Genomic DNA, 24,176 nt, shown 5'->3' on the forward strand with positions numbered 1-24,176 from the left:
AAATTACGGAAAGATCCATAATCTGGAAACCCCAGGTTTCCCAGCATTCTGGATAACTGGTCCCATATCTGTAATTGTTATATATATTTTCAGCCTACTCTGGATATCAGCTTATATCTGACCTGCATCCCTCCAACTGCAATTCCCAGCTAATAAAGGGAGGGGCACATTTGTGTAAAAATTGATGTTATACTGCTGGAAATTATCAATAACAAAAAACTCACATTCCTCCTAACTCTGTAGTACTATAAATATCAATATATTCTTATAAAAGAACACTGCAATAATGAAGTTGCCCTTTTAAATAAAAATGGCATTGCCCCTTTAAGGCCACATCCTTATAGTTGAGCATGCTCTAACAAAGGGAGAAGGAGGAGGAGGAGGAAGAGGAGGAGAAGAGGAGGAGGTGGTCTGCGCTATTGTGCTGCTGGGGATACATCAATCTGTTGCTGCTGTAACATCTGCACTGGCTGCTGTTTTGTGCTGACAGGTAGGGGGCCCCAGGGCCAAGTTCTGGGGTGATGACATCACAGACGGAACCATTTCTGAGATCAGGTTTCAGCAGCAATGCTCTGGGTTACAATATGTTACAATGCACAGCAATAACCAGGGCACACAATCATGTGTGAGCTGCTGATATCTGCTGCTTGCATTGTGCTCCCTGCTGACACTCAGTCGGCGCAACTGTCACCTCCAGCAGGCTAGTGCACCCTCACACTTATTCATGGGGACTTTGTGGCAATTCTATTTGTGAGCGGGGTCGGTGTGTCTTTATTCACTGCTGCCTACAGCCTGGAAGCTCTGTTTGCTCAGTGTAAATCAAGTGACCCAGTATCCACCTTACCTTATGCTCTATTCATATATTATTAGCACACAAGCTAAAAGGATTAGTGTGGTTTCCCAAGGTGCATTGCAAGTGTGTCTGTGCTCAGCTTCTTCATTGTAGTCTTTGTGTTATTTATTAAAATATTGTGGCTAATAGGCTGCTTGGAAATCTTAGCTCCAGGCCTGTGAGCGCTGTGTTAATAAATACAGTCAGACAGCTTGCTTGCTATATGCGTGGCACTTGACATCACTGTTATCCTGTAAGAAAACAAAGAGAGGAACTCCCTCCTTACAGGCTGGCTGCACTAAACCACACGCCTGGCTGAGTTATAATGTCTGCTTTCTTGAGATACTTTGCACTCATCTGTAGATTTACGAGCTTCCTGTCCCTCCAGTGGCTGAGACGCCCAGATAATAGTCTTCCGGCTGTTGGTGACATTTGATTCCCATCATCCTCTGTCAGCTGCTGGTGAATTGAGAGTGGGAAACAGCAGTGCAATAGACCTTACTAGTCCTTCACTGACTCACACGACAATAAGCCAATGGCATATGGGATAGTACCCCCTTGTAAACATTTTGATTAGTTCAGTAGAGTAGGACAGTATAGTACAGCAGAGCATAGTACAGTACATTACAATACATTATAGTTCAGTACAGTATGGTACAGTATATTATAGTACAGTATAATACTATATGATAAAACACATAGTATAGTACATTATGGTACAGTATGATATATACTGTACCATAATGTACTATGTATATTATATAGTGAATAAAGTACCCCCTCTTGTAAAATATAAGGATATTATAAGTTACCGAGGAGTTTCATGACCATATAAAAACACGAGGCCGAAGGCAGGTCATGGAACTCCGAGGTAACTTCTAATATCCTTATATTTTACAAGAGGGGTACTTTATTTATTATAATACACAAATTTCAGTATAACTGATGACATCAGAACTCACCGTTTATAAAGATATAATTTACAAGATATTCATGGCTTTTGTGTATTATAATACAATATAGTACACTATAATTCCATATAATAAAACACATTATAGTAGCATACACTATGGTACAGTATATTATAGTACAGTATAATACTATACAATAAAACACATTATAGTATAGTACATTATGGTACAGTATGATATAATACATTATAGTACACTATAATTCCATATAATAAACACATTATAGTAGTATACACTATGGTACAGTATATTATAGTACAGTATAATACTATATGATTAAACACATTATAGTATAGTACATTATGGTACAGTATGATATAATACATTATAGTACACTATAATTCCATATAATAAAACACATTATAGTAGCATTCACTATGGTACGGTATATTATAGTAAAGTATAATACTATACAATAAAACACATTATAGTATAGTACATTATCATACAGTATGAGTACAGTATGATATACCACATTATAGCACAGTATAGTATGAAATTATACATTATAGAACAGTATAATACCATATAGGGATGCACCGAATCCAGGTTCTGGATTCAGCCAGGATTCAGGCTTTTTCAGCAGGATTCAGCCGAATCCTTCTGCCTGGCCAAACCCGAATTCGAGGGAAATTGCATGACTTTTTGTCACAAAACAAGGAAGTAAAAAAATGTTTTTGCCTTCCCACCCCTAATTTGAATATGCAAATTCGGATTTGGTTCGGTATTCGGCCGAATCTTTTGTGAAGGATTCGGGGGTTCGACCGATTCCAAAATAGTGTATTGGGTGCATTCCTAATATCATATGATAAAACACATTGGAGGTTATGTAATAAAAGGCCCTAAGTTTGCCCAACAGCAGTAACCTATAGCAACCAACTGGTCACCTGTTTAAAAGCAAAGATCCTATTGGTTGCTGCTCCTGGGCAAACTTAATGGCTTTTATTACATATGGGTGATAGTAGGGTACAGTATAGTACAGTATCGGTACAGTATGACTTAATACATTATAGTACAGTATGGTACAGTTTGATATTATACATTATAGTACAGTATAATACCATATGATAAAACACAAAATACAGTATGGTACTGTATGAGTACAGTATGATATAATACATTATAGTACAGTACATTATACACAATAGTACAGTATAATACTGTATGATAAAACACATTTCAGTATGGTACAGTATCATCTTGTACATTTAGTATGATACTGTACAATATTATACATTTTTATTATACATAGTGAATAAAGTACCCCCTCTTGTAAATTATAAGGATATTATACTGTAAGTTATCGGGGAGTATTATGACCATATAAAAACACAAGGTCATGGAACTTCGAGGTTACTTCTAATATCCTCATATTTTGGGGTATTCAGGGGGTACTTTATTTATTATAATACACAAGTTTCAGTGAGTCTTGTGACAGAAATTACATTACTACTCTCCTTTAACTGATAACATCTTGTATCTTGTATAATTTACAAGATATTTATGGCTTTTGTGTATTATACACTGTAGTTCAATACAGTATGGTACAGTATTGTATAATACATTATAGTTCAGTATGGTACTGTACAATGTTATACACTATAGTACAGTACACGTTACAGTATGGTACATAGGGTTGCCACCTTTTTAAAAAATCTTTACCGGCCAGGGAAGGGGGCTGGAGGATAGTTCTGAAAATGGGCGGGGCTGTGATGTCACGCTTCGGCATAGCGCTGTCACTGGGGGCATGGCCATGACGTCAAGGGGTGGGCCAGAGTCGTGGATCGGGGAATAGGTAAGTATTTTTAAGTTATAGACGGAAGAAAAGGGTGGGCTGAGGGTGCATCTGAGGCAGGCCGGGAGCAGTTTGAATGGTGATCACAAATTTACCGGCCGGTAAATTTGTAATACCGGCCCTGGCCTGGGCTGGTATTTTACCGGCCAGGTGGCAACCTTAATGGTACAGTATCATATTATATATTCAGTATGGTACTGTACAATAGTATACATTATAGTTTAGTACAGTATGGTACTGTACAATGTTATACATTATAGTACAGTCTAGTACCGTATGATAAAACACATTACAGTATTGTACAGTATAGTGCAGTATGATACAATACATGGCCTATAAAGTATGAGCAATACAGACTATAGAACTTCTGCAGAAATGACAATTTGTTATAAATATTAAACCTAGAAACCAGTAAACATAACCCAACAGCTGGTATCTGGATAAGGATACTGAGAACTGAGGCTCAACACAGGCTGGAGGCTTATCTGCTGCTAGTCAAGGCCCATTCTGTGGCAGAGAGAATAAACTAACATATAACTAACAAACGGTGTTGTTTATTCTCTCTACCAGAGCTGGGACTTGACTAGCAGCCTTGGATGCAGGGAATTCCCAGTTCAGCATGGACAGGCCCAGGGTTCATTGTCTGCTGTGCTGCCTTACACGAGATATCCCCTGTTTCTTATATTTAATTCCTCTTTGGCAGGAGCAGATTTCCTGATGGAGTAAAGAGGCTTATGAGCTTGTGCAGGCAGAGGAACATGGTCATTAAATTGCTCTGAAAGTCTTCAAATTACTCTACTGGTGTTTGTACCTTGGAATTACTGGATCTGGTAAGTGGGTCACCGAAATCCTCCAAATATGCAGTAGGTGTTTAACAATACAACTAAACTGTAAGAGTAATTCTAAAGGAACATCCGACATTATAAGTAGTGCTGATGTTTTATTTATTTTCTGTAAGATAGCAAGTATATCCTTTCAGTACTCAATATGGCTAAAATAATGTAGGCACCTACCTGTCCAACATCTCACTCCAAGGCATCAACATTAAGTTACTTTTCTATTCACTGCTATATAGTCTATGGGACGTTTCCCAGTTGATGTTGAAACATTGTTGAGCCTTTCCCACAAAATAGGAACAATGTCATTTTAAAGATTGTCATTGTAATGGCACCTTTGTTGGCAAAGATGGGTGTGGCTTAAATGACAAATTTCAATAATAAGAACTGTGCCCACATTTCTGGTAATAAAGTGTCTAAAGTATACATTTGGTTGAGGCTTTGTTATTTTTGATACATTAGACTGCATAGACTACTGAGTACATGGAACAGTGCATAACGGCTGTATTCAAATTTTTGGGTTCAATATACATATATACACATATATTTGAGTTCAATATATATATATATATATATATATATATATATATATATATATATATATATATATATATATATATATATATATATATATATATATATATATATATATATATATAGTAATATAGAAGTAACGGTCATCCTTCTATAGCTTGTGGTGTATATAGCACTCACCCCAAATCTCACCCTAACTGGTGTTTAGACTGAGCCCCCTTGGCTCATAACAAGGTTACAGATATACAGAAACATTGGGGTAACAGTCACCCTGCTATAGTTCCAGGGGTACCCAGGACACAAATAAGTACTAACCCCAAATCTCCCATTAAATGGCCTTCAGACTGGGCCCCCTTAGCTCATAACAAGGTTACAGATATATAGAAACATTGGGTAACTGTCACCCTGCTATAGTTCCAGGGGTACCCAGGACACAAATAATCACTCACCCCAAATCTCCCCCTAACTGGCCTTTAGACTGGGCCCCCTTAGCTCATAACAAGGTTACAGATATATAGAAACATTGGGGTAATAGTCACCCTGATATAGTTCCAGGGGTACCCAGGGCACAAATAAACACTCACCCCAAATCTCCCCCTAACTGACCTTCAGACTGGGCCCCCTTAGCTCATAACAAGGTTACAGATATATAGAAACATTGGGGTAACAGTCACCCTGCTATAGTTCCAGGGGTACCCAGGGTACAAATAAGCACTCACCCCAAATCTCCCCCTAACTGACCTTCAGACTGGGCCCCCTTAGCTCAAAACAAGGTTACAGATATATAGAAACATTGGGGTAACAGTTATCCTGCTATAGTTCCAGGGGTACCCAGGGCACAAATAAACAATCACCCCCAAATCTCCCCCTAACTGGCCTTCAGACTGGGCCCCCTTAGCTCATAACAAGGTTACAGATATATAGAAACATTGGGGTAACAGTTATCCTGCTATAGTTCCAGGGGTACCCAGGACACAAATAAAAACTTCCCCTAGATATATAGAAACATTGGGGTTACAGTCATCCTAATGAAGTAAAGTTTGGACCCCCAATCCACTGCTGTAAGCTTCCCTGCACACCAGCCCCACTATTTGGTAATGTACTTCTTGCTACCATCTTGCTCTTCAGGTTTTTAGTCTCACGCTCTATCTTACCCTGCCCCAAATCTTTCCATCTACAATGTCTAGTCTGTGAGGCTAAGGCTTGAAACCAATAATATATAAGTTAGGATATCAATCCTGATCTGATCAACAACAGTTGATACAGTAAATTAAGTTTGGTTGTGCATATATGATAACATACACCTACATGTCTAGATGTTACTTCATTGCTTGATTTATGTGCACTCGGCATATATTCTTTTTTACTTTTTGCATAATGTATAATCAAATGGTCACCAGAACAGAATTATTTTCTATATATAGGTTCTCATAAGGAGAAGTGAAGATTTCAAAAACGGGTATAGATGTGTGAAATGGTTAAGCTTTGGGAGGGTGGAGATCCTTGTGCTGATGGACTGTGCCAAATGGCAAGATGATCAGGGGATGACTCGGATCCTGATGAACAGAAAGCCCATTGTGCTCCAGGTAAATAAACTTGTTATTTATTTAAAACTCGGTGCCAGAGATCTTCAGCAGGTTCCTCCTTAACTACAGGCTAAATGTGCTTTTTAGTTTTAAGCACCTTCAAGTCGACGTTAACACCTGGCTGCCATATGGATAGTGTTTCTCCAGAATGTCTTGTGTTTGGGCATCCAAGTGGCATATTTATGATAACTGCAGTTACATCCATTGAGTATAATTTCTAGTTTTGCAGTTATTTAGGTCTTCTTATAATATGTCCAGTTTTAGACAGTCCAATCAGGCTTGGTATCCTTTCCTATCATGGTGGTCTCAAAAGTCCTCACCAACACCATTGTTCAAAGGCATCAATCATTTTCCTGTCCAGTTTCTTCATTGCAAGGTAGCACACTCGTAGCTCCAATTAAAGTACCAGTAAGGAACCCATGATCTCAAAAAAATACCTTAAAGGGATACTGTCATGGGAAAAAAATTTTTTCAAAATGAATCAGTTAATAGTGCTGCTCCAGCAGAATTCTGCACTGAAATCCATTTCTCAAAAGAGCAAACAGATTTTTTTATATTCAATTTTAAAATCTGACATGGGGCTAGACATTTTGTCAATTTCCCAGCTGCCCCTGGTCATGTGACTTGTGCCTGCACTTTAGGAGAGAATGCTTTCTGGCAGGCTGCTGTTTTTTCTTCTCAATGTAACTGAATGTGTCTCAGTGGGACATGGGCTTTTACTATTGAGTGCTGTTCTTAGATCTACCAGGCAGCTGTTATCTTGTGTTAGGGAGCTGCTATCTGGTTACCTTCCCATTGTTCTTTTGTTTGGCTGCTGGGGGGGTGGAAGGGAGGGGGTGATATCACTCCAACTTGCAGTACAGCAGTAAAGAGTGATTGAAGTTTATCAGAGCACAAGTCACATGTCTTGGGGCAGCTGGGAAATTGACAAAATGTCTAGCTCCATGTCAGATTTTTCCCATGACAGTATCCCTTTAAGGTCTAGACAATGTTCTGGATGAGGGGCACTTCTGCCATGTAGCAAGATGAGAACTTCCCTTCTGCAGGGCCGACTGGGAATATTATCCGTTCCCTGTGACTTGAGAGCTGAAATACTTGTTCTTTAGCAGGAGGTTTATCTGCAATAGTGTTTGACTGAACCATAAACACCAATGAATGATGTAACATGGCCGTGTGCTTACTGTGCAGATGCTGACTTCATGACCAGTCTAAAGGAGGATGCCAATGATCCTCTACGCCTGTATAGTCCGGCTCCAGGACGGCCTCCCTCTCTCAGCCTCTACTGATTTCCACCTGAACCAGCAGCTGCTGGAGTGCAAGAGAAAGCTAAAGGCCCTCACACTCACCATTTCTCGGCAACCTCCAAGAGGAACAGCCAAAGTGTTTGACTTCAATATACAGTAAGCAATGCATTGGCAAATTATTATTTTTGACATTGTATGCCCATTTTTTTGAAGTTGCAGACTTCACTGAGACTCTTTTTTTTAGGGTCAGACATAATCAGCAAATGTTTGTTGTGTTTTCCTTTGCTCCCCTACCTCGGCCTGCTGGGATATTTCAGTGTGTCCAATAGATGTTTGCCAGATTCCCAACCAGATATCAGATTAGCAGGCCATCACACGTTTCTGATTGGCCAATGTATGGCCAATATTCGAGCTTCCAGGACCTAGTCTTGTTATAGTGCATGCTGGGATTACTAGTTGATTGCAAGCTCTTAGAAACTGCTCCTTTGGATTTTTTGTTTGCCTGTATGTGTCTGGGGCTGTGTTTTTCCCCATTGCATATCTCTGCTCGCTGGAAACTTTTAGAGCTTCTTAAATAAGGAACCATGTGAATGAGTTGGGTCCAAGCCTTACTTTTTATACTTTGTGAGGTTAAGCTAAAACAGAGCACTCCCAGCTTTTAGTGTGTTTCATTAACCTGTCTTCCACCATCCATACATCACTGGTGAGAGCTTCATTGTTTGAGGGAATTGAAGCTATAAAGGAGAGAGCGCTTTGCCCTGTTTGTTCTGCCCGACAGAATATTCAATGTTCAGAGGATCAAGGTAATATAAAAAAAAAAGATGCATTGTATCAATTGTAGAATAAATGAGTATATAACCCTCTGGCAATCTTGTTTCCCGTAGTTTTTGCTCTTCAGCCGACATTTCATCCTTGACCATTTGCTCCGGCACCTTCCCTTCTGCCATGGCCTTCTGCTTCCTGGATGAGCTGCTGTGGGAGTTCTCAGCCTCATATAACAGAATGGCCATTGCCCTGGCCACTAGGCCGTACCCCTTCCTTGAGTTTGGTAAGTGCTGGACTCCCATTCTAGGCCACTAGGTGAGACTGTCTGTTTACTAAAATAATTATCCCTCGTCTCAATGGAAAAGTCTTTGTTTAGTATTTAAACAGGAACCCAATACAGGTATGGGACCTGTTATCCAGAATTTTTAGGACCTGAGGTTTTCCAGATAAAATTTCCATAATTTGGATCTTCATAACTTAAGTCTACTAAATAACCATTAAACCTTAAAGGGATTCTGTTATGATTTTTATGATGTATTTTTTAAATTCTAAATTACACTGTTTACACTGCAAATAATTCACTGTACAATTTATATAAATTTCATTCCTCAAACAACAAGTGTATTTGTTTAGTTGTAATATTGGTGTGTAGGGGCATCTCAGGTCATTTTGCCTGGTCATGTGATTTCAGAAAGAGCCAGCACTTTAGGATGGAACTGCTTTCTGGCAGGCTGTTGTTTCTCCTACTCAATGTAACTGAATGTGTCTCAGTGGGACCTGGATTTTACTATTGAGTGTTGTTCTTATATCTACCAGGCAGTTGTTATCTTGTGTTAGGGAGCTGCTATCTGGTTACCTTCCCATTGTTCTGTTGTTAGGCTGCTGGGGGGGAAAGGGAGGGGGTGATATCACTCCAACTTGCAGTACAGCAGTAAAGAGTGACTGAAGTTTATCACAAGTCACATTACTGGGGGCAGCTGGGAAACTGGCAATATGTCTAGCCACATGTCAGATTTCAAAATTAATTTAAAATCAGTTTGCTCTTTTGAGAAATGGATTTCACTGCTGGAGCAGCACTGATACGTTTTGGAAAAAAACTTTTTTTCCCATGACAGTATCCCTTTAAATAAACCCAATAGGCTGGTTTTGCCTCCAATAAGGATTAATTATATTTTAGTTGGGATCAAGTACAAGCTACTGTTTTATTAATACCGAGAAAAAGTTTGTGTTTTATGCCTATTCTTTTATTTAAAAAAATATATTTGTTTTTACCCTTTACTTCCTCCACCTGTCACCCCTTGTAATCGCAAGAGTTAGTTTAAATAGCTATAATGTGCTTTGTACAAACGAGACCATTTCTTCTTCCAGCTGCAGTCGGTGTCTCAGATGTACAGATAAGGAATTATACTAGGGATTTAAATGTGCAAGTTCTCAAGAGGTTTCCAATGTCAAGTGCCTTTTATTTCATTCTTCTGCATTAAGTTTAAAAAAAACAACAAAAAAAAACGTCATTCGGTTTGGGATTCGGCCAAGATTCGTCTTTTTTCCCACAGGATTCTGCTGAATCGAAGTACCAAATCCAAAGTACATATGACATTTCATCACTCCAACAAAGAAGTAAAAGAATATTTAGCTGCGCTATGTGCCGCAGTGCTTTTTCCACCAACTTAAATATGCAAATAAGGATTCAGTTCAGGATTCGGCCAAATCTTTCATAAAGGATTCAGGCGAATCCTGAAATAGTGGATTGGGTGCATCCCTATAAATAAACAAGAAGTGGAATGAAAGCCCCTATTTGCAGAGCACATGTTAAATAGAAGTGGCTATTGGTCCTTTAAAAAAATCTTTGCACCGGTGCAAAGATCCAGGGCTGGATTTACATAGCAGGCGCCCTAGGCCCGCTGTCATTCGTCGCCCTGTCCTCTCCCTTTTATTCAATTCAATTTTCATCATTGGGACCGGAGCAATGGGGATTGGCGGATCACCTGCGCCTCTCCAGTGTTTCTGAACTAATGTGGGGGCGTTGGGCAGCATGCCGCCCACTAAAATCTTGCCTTCCTAGGCCCGGGCCTTGTTGGCCTCTCCATAAATCTGGGCCTGCAAAGATCTGTGCCAGGTAATGTATTGAAAGCATTTGGGTGTAGATAGTGGCTGCATAAATGGGTGCAATAGTGGCAAGAGATGGACCTCTACTTGCACCCCCTATAATTGTTCACTAATCAGCATACATAACATAATAGTGAGCGCCTATAGGCAAAAACACAAAAGGAGCACCCGCTCAGAGCAAGTGCAATTCTGCTGCCATTGTTGCATCTAGTGCTGCACTGGATATGTTATGTTGAGGCTGCACTCTAATAAAGACTGGGAAATATATATATATATTATATATATATAACAGATCTACAACATCTCAGTCCCTTATTTATCATAGGATTTAAATAGGCAAATACAAAGATCATACGTTCTTCCTTGTTCTCCTTCTAAAACTGGCCTTACTGTTTCCATGTCATCCACAGACACTGCAATCCAGAGGTTGAAGCACAACTATAACTTTGCCATTGACCTCCCTGTCCAAAGTGATCCCTCGCCTCCCCCTGTCTTTGTTAAGTTGGACGACGTAGAGGAGAGGAATGGGCTGCTGAATGGATATGCAGCCTCAAAGCCAGGTAGGATATTAAAGAACCAGTTGCAATCTTCGTGTAATATTAAACCACCTTTTTTTTAACGATTGTATTAGTGTCACTCTAGAGAGTATATTAAATAATCGTTAAAAAAAAGGTGGTTCATATATTTTAAATAGTATTTATCAGTGATTCTACTTTCTGCCACTAGGTGGTGCATACAGTGTAAACCAGTAGCAGGGAAAACTATCTGCTGAAATCCATGGATAACGGCACTGCTGCAAAAGCTCCAGATCTAAAATAAACCAGTTAGCTTATAACTCCCTGCAAGATTTAGTACAAGACCTAGAGCAGATTGCCCCCCCAAGTGTCCAAACTATATAAATGGATAAAAGAACCTTTATGCAATATAAAGGTAAACAGGGTTAGACTTGGCTGATGGGACACTGGGGCATACCTCCCAACATTTTGGAAGTAAAAAGAGGGACAAAAAAATTTTTGCACGTAGAACAGCGATATTTCTGACCACGCCCCTTTATGTGGCCGCACCCCTAATTATTTCAGGTTATGAAAGTTTGAAAATATTTCTCCTTATCTAAACTGTTTTTTTTTTTTGTGTCTCAACATTGTTACAAAGTATCTTATTTGCACCTGTTAGCTGTTCTGGGCTCTCTGCTAAAAGCCAATTAAGTGAGAAACTTTGTTTCAGTGTTCAGTGCAGAGAAAATAGGGACTTTGCAGTACAAATGAGGGACTGCAGATTGAGCTGTCAAAAGAGGGACTGTCCCTCTGAAAAAGGGACAGTTGGGAGGTATGCTGGGGAAAAACCTGGTGGGCCCCGCCAGCCCAGACCTGATATTAGCGATATTCCCTGAACGCCATTCCGGCACCTGGTTGCTACCACGAGCAGGAAAAAAAAGGTAGGTGTGGTGGTGGTAGGGGGGGTTGAGGCGCAGGGGCCCCTGAGGTGTCTTCGCCACTGGAGTGGGTGCCGGGCGGGGGTTTTGGGCCCCGAAGCAGCAGCCCTGGTGGGCCCGGGCCCCTCCATCCGACCCTGAAAGTAAAGTATGAAAACCAAAATTTGATAAAGAGGCCACATAACACAGAAACCCCTAATATACCCATCACAGTTACCTGTTTCTTCAAAAAGTATGAATACATGCCATTTTCTATACTGAAATCCAAGTGTTTAACAGTTCTTCTCTTCTCTGCATCATTTGAAATCCTGGCAGGGAAGGAGGGACTAAACACTGATGTTACACATTGTAACAACTTCTCCACAGCTTACAGACAGCATGCAGGAACTACATAACCCACAATGCATTGCACTGGGATGTTCCTTTCCTTATTGAAATCACATGTGCAAGGAATTGTGGGGTTTGGAGGATGCAGGCTGAGGACAGATGGCTGTTGATACAAAGTTACAGTAGTCAGCCAGTTTAGAAAAGTAGTCAGACAGATCAGCATGAGAGCAGGGGGCTAGGCTAGGGAACTGTCAGAAACCACTAAAAATCATGAAAAGTCTGCATATTTTTTAAATGATGTATATTGCAAAGTTGCTCGAAATTATGTTTACTATTCAAAAAGCTTAAGTTACGTTTTTGTGGAGTTCTCCTTTAAATATGTCAAGAAATAGGTGAACTTCTTGCAATGTGAACAGTCGCAACCTTTGGTGCTAGAAGTGAGAAAAACATGTTCTTCCTGTGCTTTTCATTAAAAAAATATATTGATAATTACATGAAGAGAGCAGAATGATAAGGACACCATATTCATGAGATTTTCTTTTAATTATACAAAGCCCCTAATTGCAGAATGACTCCTGTAACGGCCCTGGGAATCCTGTCGCTTACACTCAACATCATGTGCTGCGCCCTCAGCCTCATCCGGGGGGTTCACCTGGCGGAACACTCGTGGCAGGTAAGTCCGACGGCTCATTTGGGGGTTCTGTGTTCTGTCTGTGCTGGTGGGACATCAGTGGGGTGAAGGTCACACCCTTTATATGATATGAACCTTATGACCAGACAATATTGTGTTTCGTGTTTTTTCCTGATTCACTTAAGAGGTAAGGAAGGCTTTGGCCAGCCAGCCTATGTTGGTGGATCCCTGACCGATAAGAATAATACAGGTATGGGATCCGTTAACCAGAAACACATTATCCAGAAAGCTCTGAATTACGGAAAGGCCATTTCCCATAGACTCAATTTTATATAAATAATCCAATATTTAAAAATGATTTCCTTTTTCTCTCTTAACAGTAGCTTGTACTTGATCCCAACTAAGATATAATTAATCCTTATTGGAGGCAAAACCAGCCTATTGGGTTTATTTCATGTTTTAAAGGAATTGTTCACATTTGAGATAACTATTAGTATGACGTAGAGAGTGATATTCTGAGACAATTTGCAATTGGTTTTCATTTTTTATTGTTAGAAGTTTTTGAGTTGGGTGGAAATTTTTGAGAAATGGGTGGACTCCTTGCAATGTAAACCATCACAACCTGTGGTGATAGTAGGGATGCACCGAATTCAGGATTCAGTTCGGGATTTGGCCAGGATTCGGTCTTTTTCAGCAGGATTCAGCCGAATCCTTCTGCCCGTCTGAAACGAATCCTAATTTGCATATGCAAAGTAGGGACGGGGAGTTAAATTGCGTGACTTTTTGTCACAAAACAAGGAAGTAAAAAATTTTTCCCCTTCCCAACGGATTCGAGGAGGATTCTGGATTCGGCCGAATCCAAAATAGTGGATTCGGTGCATCCCACTTATTTAGCTTTTATAATTTCAGAAATCTGGTTGCTAGGGTCCAAATTCCCCCAGCAACCATGCATTGATATGAATAAGAGACTGGAATATAAATAGGAGAGGCCGGAATAGAAAGTGATAGTAATAAAAATTAACAATAACAATACATTTGTAGCCTTACAGAGCATTTGTTTTTAGATGGGGTCAGTGACCACAGTTTTAAAGCTGGAAGGAGTCAGGATTTTTAAAAAATAATGAAGACCAATTGAAAAGTTGCTTAGAATTATCCATTCTATAACATACTAACGTTAACTTAAAGGTGAACCACCCCTTTAAAAGACTTTCAAGTAGACTTAAGGTATGAAGATCCAAATTACAGAAAGATCCGTTACCCCGGAAAACCCCAGGTCCCGAGCATTCTGGATAACAGGTCCCAGATATATATCTGCTTATGGAAATCCTAAAATGATATTGTTGTATAAGACCAACACAAACGGCAATAGGCAGAGTATCTATTACTGACCCGGGTTCACCTTTCTCTCATGTTACTGAATTCCCTCCCCCCCCTATTATATTTGAAAAATGTGTTTTTGTCTCTTAATCATACATCATCTAAAATAATCACAAATGCTGAATATCATGCGACACAGAACAAGGACAAACAACAATTATGGCGCTCTTGTGTGTTATTCAAACACTCGCCTTAATACTCCACATCAAAGTAGTAATTATCAGAGGGACACACTGTCTTTAGCCAGCGCTTTACAATCCAAACTGCGCTCCTTGTTTTATAAATCAAACCAAACTAAATTTATTTTTTTCCATTCATTCATAATTCAGTGTCGCATTTAGACTGTAAGCTTCTCTGCCCTGTACTGATATTAAAGTGGACCCGTCACCCAAAAAAATTATTTCAAATCCTATTTTATCATGTTAGTCAAGCAAAATTACCTTTAATTACACTATATAAATTATTTGAATCTTGTTTCCTTCAGTCTGGGAATTCATAATTATAGCAAGCAGGCAGGAGCCATTTTGTGGACACTGTTATTAAGACAAGCCTTGTATCATCTCAGAATCTTGTTTGTGCACCAGAATGGGGGACCTGATGTCCATCCCCATGTCCTGGCTACACAATTAAATGGTGAAGAGAACTGGGGGAATGTAGGGAGAGCAGTGACACCTAGAAAGTGCCTAATGGAAAGTGAAAGTAATTGCTTGACCCGCCTCTATGCCTAGGCATAGAGGAGGGGCAGGCAATATTTGATTGACAGCTGATATTTTTAAATGAGTTTACAACAGCTATGAACGCTTTAATAAAAAAAAGAAATTGGATTTCATATTTAATTTGAAAAGGACTTTTATTATACAGATTTTTATGTCTGGGTGACGGGTCCACTTTAAAATAAGCTTTGAAAACATTAGCTATTCGTTAAATTATAGAAAGCTATTTACATATCTTTATTCCATAATGTACCCCCTACTGTAAATGATAAGGATATTAGAAGTTACTGAGGGGTTCTGTGACCATATAAAGGCACAAGGCTGCAGGCTGAGTTATACAGGGAACTCTGAGTATCACTCATGTATTATAAGGGATAATGTACCCCCTACTGTAAATGATAAGGATATTAGAAGTCACGGAGGGGTTGTTCTGTGACCATATAAAGGCACAAGGCTGCAGGCTGAGTTATACAGGGAACTCTGAGTATCACTCATGTATTATAAGGGATAATGTACCCCCTACTGTAAATGATCAGGATATTAGAAGTCACTGAGGGGTTGTTCTGTGACCATATAAAGGCACAAGGCTGCAGGCTGAGTTATACAGGGAACTCTGAGTATCACTCATGTATTATAAGGGATAATGTACCCCCTACTGTAAATGATAAGGATATTAGAAGTCACTGAGGGGCTGTTCTGTGACCATATAAAGGCACAAGGCTGCAGGCTGAGTTATACAGGGAACTCTGAGTATCACTCATGTATTATAAGGGATAATGTACCTCCTACTGTAAATGATAAGGATATTAGAAGTCACTGAGGGGTTGTTCTGTGACCATATAAAGGCACAAGGCTGCAGGCTGAGTTATACAGGGAACAAGTATAAAAGGTCCTTAAAATCCAAAGTGACTTTTAACATACTTATTTTTTTAAATTGGAAGGGTTAAACGCACACACATTTTAACAGATAATGTGACGAAATTGACAAATGCACAAATGATTGACATCACTGGGTTATTTATAGAGTTTTCGTATTATGAGCACATAACACACACAGTGATATATTTTCTATTTACTCTTGCTAGGATGGCTATGAAAATGTAGGACGAGTAATGGCGTTTTTGACAGCCTTTTCTGGCAACGTATTGCAGGTACTGTATTTTCCCTGTATCCGTGTGTAATATCTCATATTTCTGTACTGTCATTATTATGCCCTTATCCCAGGCACAAACAGATCTTTCCTAAAAGGGATCCTGTCATCGGAAAACATGTTTTTTTTTCAAAACGCATCAGTTAATAGTGCTACTCCAGCAGAATTCTGCGCTGAAATCTGTTTTTCAAAAGAGCAAACAGATTTTTTTATATTCAATTTTGAAATCTGACACGGGGCTAGACATATTGTCAGTTTCCCAGCTGCCCCAGGTCATGTGACTTGTGCCTGCACTTTAGGAAAGAAATGCTTTCTGGCAGGCTGCTGTTTTTCCTTCTCAATGTAACTGAATGTGTCTCAGTGGGACATGGGTTTTTACTATTGAGTGTTGTTCTTAGATCTACCAGGCAGCTGTTATCTTGTGTTAAGGTGGCCATACACGGGCCGATAAAAGCTGCCGACAGACTGTGTCGGCAGCTTATTGGCCCGTGTATGGGGGCCCCCGACGGGCTTCCCCGATCGAGATCTGGCCGAAAGTCGGCCAGATCTCGATCGGATGGGTTTAAAAATCCCGTCAGATCGCGGCCGCATCTGTTCGTTGATGCGGTCCCGCGATCCGACCGCCCGTTTGCCGAATGCTAGGATCCGATCGTTGGGCCCTAGGGCCCACGATCGGATCTGCCCGATATTGCCCACCTCAAGGTGGGCATATCGGAGGGAGATCCGCTCGTTTGGCGACATCGCCAAACGAGCGGATCTATCCATGTATGGCCACCTTTAGGGAGCTGTTATCTGGTTACCTTCCCATTGTTCTTTTGTTTGGCTGCTGTGGGGGGGGGGGAAAGGGAGGGGGGTGATATCACTCCAACTTGCAGAAGTTTATCAGAGCACAAATCACATGACTTGGGGCAGCTGGGAAATTAACAATATGTCTAGCCCCATGTCAGATTTCAAAATTGAATATAAAAAAATGTGCTCTTTTGAGAAATGGATTTCAGTGCAGAATTCTGCTGGAGCAGCACTATTAACTAATTCATTTTGAAAAAATGTTTTTTTCCCCATGACAGTATCTCTTTAAAACCCCTGTGGATGGGCACAGTCACCAGGGTATTAATTACACTGTCTGAGTTTTTCTGATTGCAAAGAAAATATAAATAATTTATTAGTTTGTCGTCTCTGACCTACCGACCACTTTAACCCTTGCGTGCCTAAACCTCCATCTCTTTAACCCAAAAATTACCTCCTTTGTCACCCCTCCCGGATACAGTAAGACTGTGATCCCCAACCAGTGGCTTATGAGAAACATGTCACTCCCAACCCCTTGGATGTTGCTCTCCGTATTCTCAAAGCAGGTGCTTATTTTTGAATTCCAGGCTTGGAGACAAGTTTTGGTTGAATAAAAACAGATGTACTGCCAAACAGAGTCTCCTGTAGGCTGTAGTCTCATAGGGGCTACCGATAGCCAATCACAGCCCTTATTTGGTGCCCCAGGAATGTTTTCATGCTTGTGTTGCTCCCCAACTTTTTTATGCATTTGAATCTGGCTCACGGGTTTAAAAAAAGATCGGTGGCCCCTGCAGTAAAATAGAGATTGGCCACAGCTATTTAACACTGTTATTTAATCTACAGGGAATTGATTGCTATATATTTCTACATCAGCCACCTCCCTTTTGGAGGACAAGTAGGAACAGGTAACCATAATGAAATCCATCTGCTGGAACCCTCAACCATAGCCAACACCAATTGCACCATAAGCTTGGCCATCTGCCCCCACCCCTAGCAAGCCTTCCTCTGCCATTTGCTTTTATAGAATAAAATTAAATGAAATTTATATATAGCAATAGATAACACCCTGGATACAAACCCTTTGGGCAGAGACACCCGCTCAGATTCGGCGAGATTAGTCCCATCGACAAATCTCCTCTTCTTTGAGGAGTCTAATCTCTCCGAACTGCCTCCTGACGGCTAGAATGTAAATCGCCGGCGGGATGGCAATCGGTGGGCTTCGTTTTCCAAGGTTGCCCAAAGTTGCCCCACGAGGAAACTTGTGGCGACTTCGGAAAGCCGAATCGATCCGAATGCCATCACGTCGACGATTTAAATTCCAGACGGTGGGAGGCAGTTCGGGGAGATTAGTTGCACCGAAGAAGAGGCGACTACAACTCCTCGAATCTGAAGGGGTGTGTCTCTGCCCTTAAAGTCCTTATGAACTAAAGAAGATTTCAGGCAGGTAGGTTGGATTCTCCCTATCAGACTGATATTAACAGAACCCCCTGTGTTGCAGCCACAGACCACCAGATCCACATTCCCCTTCCAATCTATCAAGTGCAGTCAGACTCTTTTTAGTGTAGTCGTGTCATATACATCGTGGCATTTGGTAAGAATAGGGGGGTCTCTTCTCACTTCCAATATTCTTTGACCCTGACACAAAGGAGTAGCAGGAGACCCAACAGTTGAGTGCACCAGTAACACCCAATACACAACTTTTTGGGCTATTGATCCATAGCACTGGCTTTCCAGTAGGGATTATTAGGCTGTAGCCTATGGGGGAGCTCTGTTTTGCTTAGGATATAAAAAGGAGTGGGTTGACTATATTTTGCTGATTCCCCCCCCCCCCAACAGGGTTCATTTGGTCAGATCAGTCTAATGTTGTTGGCACGGGAGTTGATCATAACTGCTGCCACCTTCCTGAAATCCTTCAACCTCCTTTCTGCTTTCTATTAGGGATGCACCAGATCCACTATTTTGGATTCAGCCGAACCCCCAAATCCTTCACGAAAAATGTGGTCGAATACCGAACCGAATCCTTATCCTAATTTGCATATGCAAATTAGGGGTGGGAAGGGGAAAAATGTTTTACTTCCTTGTTTTGTGACAAAAAGTCATGTGATTTCCCTCCCCGCCCCTAATTTGCATATGCAAATTAGGATTCGGTTTGGCCGGACAGAAGGGTTCGGCCAAATCCGAATCCTGCTGAAAAAGGCTGAATCCTGGCCGAATCGAATTCTTGATTCGGTGCATCCCTTCTTTCTATACACATGAGGCCAGTGAATGTTAAAATAGAATAAGGCTAGAAATGCTGTATTTTATATACTAAACATAAACATGAACTTACTGCACCACAAGCCTAATCAAACAAATAATTTATTCTTTCAAAGTTGGCTACAGGGGGTCACCATCTTGTAACTTTGTTATACATCTTTGCAAGACCAAGACTGTGCACATGCTCAGTGTGGTCTGGGCTGCTTAGGGATCGTCATAAATGATCAAAACAGCACAAGTCAAACAATATCTGCCAGAAGCTGATACAGCAAGACTGATTAATAATCAGAATATACAGACTGCACTGGGTCCTGTGTTGTCATGTAATCTAATGTGGATTTTATAGTTTTTGTATTGTTTGATACAAACTTTCTCCAACTCTGCAGAACCAGTGGCTGCGGCAAAATAATCCTCCAAATAGAATCCCAGTTTATCTGTTTAAATCTGGCTCCATGATCTTTGTCCCTGCAGCTGGAGTTGGAAACAGTAAAGGGGATGTAAAGGCAAAAATAAAATCCAATACAAATCTCTACACAGTCGCTGACTGCTCTACAGGGAAACAAACAAAGCTGCTTGAGTTCTGCATGGCTGGGAAGTAGGGCGGGGGCTCCCCCTGCTGTTTATAAGTATTATTATCTAGTATAGGTCAATCTAAAAACAACTGGATTTGCTGAGTAATCAATGAAGACGTTTCACTACTCATCCGAGCAGCTTCTTCAGTACAACTGACTGGTGTGGGAAATTCTCGGCATATAAACTCTTCCACTAATCCATTTACAATGGCACATTGTAACTCTTCAAAGAGGTGACATCTGAAGAAACTCACAGAGGTGTTGATTCTGTGTAGTTGTGATAGGATTATCCAATGTGTCATGCAACTCCTAGATACAGGTGTTACTTGTGAGAGTTACATGAATGGATGTGTGAAGTGTTCTGAATCCGCCGGGGTACAGATGTTAGAACAGCATTGTATGTAGCAGACAGGTGGTGTCGAAGGCCCCCGCCTCTGTTCAGAGATGGTCTCTCCACCTTGACATGAATCGCCTCTTTCACGCCTCGTTCAAACCAGCGGTCTTCTTTATCCAAGATTTGGACCTTGCTGTCTTTAAAGGAGTGTCCCTTGTCTTTTGAGTGTAGAAAGACAGCTGAGTTTTTGCCCTGTAGAGTTCTCCCTCCTGAAGAAGCTGCTCGGATGAGTAGTGAAACGTCTTCATTGATTACTCAGCAAGTCCAGTTGTTTTTAGATTGACCTATACTAGATATACTATGACCTGGATGAATGAAAATCTTCATAGTCATATAAGTATTATTGTTTCCCTGCAGAGCAGTTAGGGACTGTCTGACAATTCCTATCCACAGCAGTAAATGAAGGGAGAATTTCACTGCATACAGTCAGTTTTCTTATAATGAAAGTATATTGGAGATAGGTTTCTTTTTCATTAAAGAAAGTAAAAATGGGATTTTACTTTTTTGCCTTTATATGCCCTTAAATTTAACTTTCAGGGGGTTATTTATATTAAAATCTCAAAAAACTTGAGTTTTTTCACTAGAAAACTCAAAATTTTTAGAGAAAAAAAACTTCTAAATTTTCAAGATTTATTATACCCCAATGTTACAGAAAGACTGAATCCAAAAATCTGACATCTCAGACCTGTCAATGGGAGAGGCACCTATCTCAGTTTGAAGTTTTTGTGGTTTGTGCTGGGTTTAGCACGAAAATCCATCCAATTTCCTCTTGATTTTATAGAGTTTTTCACCGATTAAATCAGTGTGGGTTTTTTTTTAAATAAAATATGAGATAAATTTTGATTTTACTAGATAGTCTCCTTAGCATGATGTGGAGAGTGATATTCTGAGACAATTTGCAATTGGTTTTCATTTTTTATGGTTTTTGAGTTATTTAGCTTTTTATTCAGCAGCTCTCCAGTTTGCCATTTCAGGAATCTGGTTACTATGATCCAAATTCCCCTAGCAACCATACATTGATTTGAAAAAGAGACTGGAATGTGAATAGGAGAGGCCTGAATAGAAAGAGGAGTAATAAAAAGCAGCAATAACAATACATTTGTAGCCTTACAGAGCATTTGTTTTTTAGATGGGGTCAGTGACCCCCCATTTGAAAGCTGGAAAGAGTCGGTAGAAGAAGGCAAATACTTTTAAAAACTATAAAAAAAAATAACGAAGACCAATTGAAAAGTTACATTGAATTAGCCATTCTATAATATACTAAAAGAAGGTGAACAATCAATGATGTTCGCAGTAGCTAAATCCAGTAGGAATAATAGTTTGCAATGAACATTAAAATAATATCTTGGCTTTACTTTCCCTTTAATCTCACTGTAATACTGTATTATATCTGCCGTGTGCATTGCTAATCTCGCCCTTTTCCTTCCAGTGCTACTTGTATCTGTTCCACTGCTCGGCGAGGAAGATGAAGGCCTGCGGGCTGCTGGGAGTCGTCTGCCTGTGCAACGTCTATTTATACGGACTGCGAAACGCGTGGCAAATTCTCTTCCATGTTTCGGTTGCCCTTCTTTCGGCTCATCAGATCCTGACAAGGAGACCTCTGGACAGAGACAGTGGCCCGGGAGTTTAAATGCGAGACGTGTATAAACAATCCCCTGCTTTATGGGACACCACGACAATAACCAATGTCTGTGGATTTCTACGTGGAGTTATTTTTATACAGAAATCTCCCAGCTGTGCCGGTATTATTATTATTATTATACGAAGAAGGTGTATTTTTACCTATTCCAGCTGGACACGTGAGGGTGTAAAACAGCGCTCCAATCCGATCAACGGGAAACTGGAAAAAGTACAGAGAGTGCAGAACAAAATAAATGGAGAGAATAATGAAGAACCACTAGACCTCTTGGAGGTCAAGACTATAAAGTGTTCGGAGACCAAGTTTTACAGGGAATGGCTTCTTGGCTCCTTATAGCCGTAACTGTACTGGGTAGCGGCAGCGCCCCATGTCTTGCACTGATGAGTAATGTGAGTAAATAGCAACTCATGGGGGGATTGAAACTGTCTGTTTGCAAGTTGGGTTTTTATAGCTCTCCGCTTCTGCCAGTATTTATGATATTAAAGGGCCACTGCCTTTTTTTTAATTCCCTTTGTATTTGTCAAATGGAGAAATGTGTCATTATTTTCCTCTTGCTCCGTGTTCCCCAGAATAATTTGCAGTTTTAGCCTTGAGCAAAACTCCATCCACTTATAACTTCCTCCCTCCTCTCGTGCAGCAAAACACCCAGCATAGGTATTCCCCTGTACTAAGCACAATTCAGCAGGAACAGCCCCCTAAGTTTGCTCATAGTCTGTACAGAGAGATCCCATAAAACTATGACAGCATAGGTATTCCCCTGTACTAAGCACAATTCAGCAGGAACAGCCCCCTAAGTTTGCTCAAAGTCTGTACAGAGAGATCCCATAAAACTATGGCAGCATAGGTATTCCCTGTACTAAGCACAATTCAGCAGGAACAGTCCCCTGAGTTTGTTCATAGTCTGTACAGAGAGATCCCATAAAACTATGGCAGCATAGATATTGCCGTGTACTAAGCACAATTCAGCAGGAACAGTCCCCTAAGTTTACTCATAGTCTGTACAGAGAGATCCCATAAAACTATGACAGCATAGGTATTCCCTGTACTAAGCACAATTCAGCAGGAACAGCTCCTATGGCTCTGTATTTATCTTACCATGAGTTTGAGGGTGTTAAATAAATGAAACAAACACTCCTGTTTTGTGTTCGGAGTTATTACACTATTATAGTAATCTGCATTTTGTATACATGATGATGATGTCACGTCAGTGTCCTGTAGTAGGTACCAGTTGTAGGGGGTCCAATAATGCGTCTGAGCAGGTTAAAATGCAGGTTTTGTTGTCTTTGGGACATGGTACTTGGTTAGACCCACACAGATATGCACCTCCCCCCCATGATAAATTCACTAAAATGACACTTTGAGGTGGATCTTCCCTTTAACCCATTTTATTTGATTATTATTTCTTTTATTTGATGTTATCATTGCTGAGTTGTGTGTGATACAATGTTGCCACAATGCAGGTGACTAGTGTCCTGTCGAGTTGTCGTGTTATTGAACAACAATAGCAAAGTCCCTGGCACCTTCTCTATAAAACTCTATAGCTGAGTGTATTGCTTTGTACACAAGTCCCAGGGTGTGTGTATCAGTAACTGCCACCAGGGGGAGCCAGTGCCCAGCCAGACTCATCTCATCCAATCGCTTTCATTTCTTTTAACTTAAACTGCTGCTGTTTGTTTTTTATTCTTGTTATTAGAAAGCTTCTTTAGTGCCAACTTGTTTAAATAACCTGTAAAGCTTGAGCAAGTAGCTTGGCTGCTGTGACTTTAATGGAATGGTTCCCTTTCAGTAACAGGTGCTGTGCCGTGAAGCTTACAATCTAAGTGTACCGACTATGGCACAGGGAGGATCAGAGATGAAAGAAAAACAAAATCAAGTGTCTTTGATGTTAATACATCACTTTCAATACACTCATCAGAGTTTGCCCAGTGCAATCAAATGACTCATGCTGCCTAGACCCTCAATTGATCATCTATCATCTCAACAAGCCTTGCCCGGTGCAACCAAATGACTCATGCTGCCTGTCCCCTCAATTAACAATCTACTTTACCTTTACTTTATCCTTTATCTAATTCACCAAATCTTGCCCAGCACAAACGACTCATGCTGCCTGCCACTTGATTAATCTCAACAAGACTTGCCCGGTGCAACCAAATGACTCATGCTGCCTGCCCCCTCATTTAACAATCTACTTCAACAGATTTTGCCTGGTGCAACCAACTGACTCATGCTG

At 40.5% G+C, this 24,176-nt stretch overlaps 1 protein-coding gene across 3 annotated transcripts; it reads left to right on the plus strand.

Annotated features, from left to right (window-relative positions):
- Positions 1 to 357: 357 nt before the first annotated feature.
- On the plus strand, positions 358 to 22,471 carry sec22c.L (SEC22 homolog C, vesicle trafficking protein L homeolog). Of its 3 annotated transcripts, none has more exon segments than NM_001094278.1 (9): positions 377 to 490; positions 4,302 to 4,428; positions 6,393 to 6,554; positions 7,743 to 7,954; positions 8,683 to 8,846; positions 11,080 to 11,229; positions 12,983 to 13,101; positions 16,235 to 16,300; positions 21,737 to 22,471. In NM_001094278.1, coding segments are annotated over 6 exon segments (882 nt in total). In that variant the 5' UTR covers positions 377 to 490; positions 4,302 to 4,428; positions 6,393 to 6,554; positions 7,743 to 7,772; the 3' UTR covers positions 21,938 to 22,471.
- Positions 22,472 to 24,176: the final 1,705 nt, after the last annotated feature.

This window comes from Xenopus laevis, chromosome 6L (genome assembly GCF_017654675.1).
Source record: "Xenopus laevis strain J_2021 chromosome 6L, Xenopus_laevis_v10.1, whole genome shotgun sequence".
NCBI classification, from domain to species: domain Eukaryota; kingdom Metazoa; phylum Chordata; class Amphibia; order Anura; family Pipidae; genus Xenopus; species Xenopus laevis.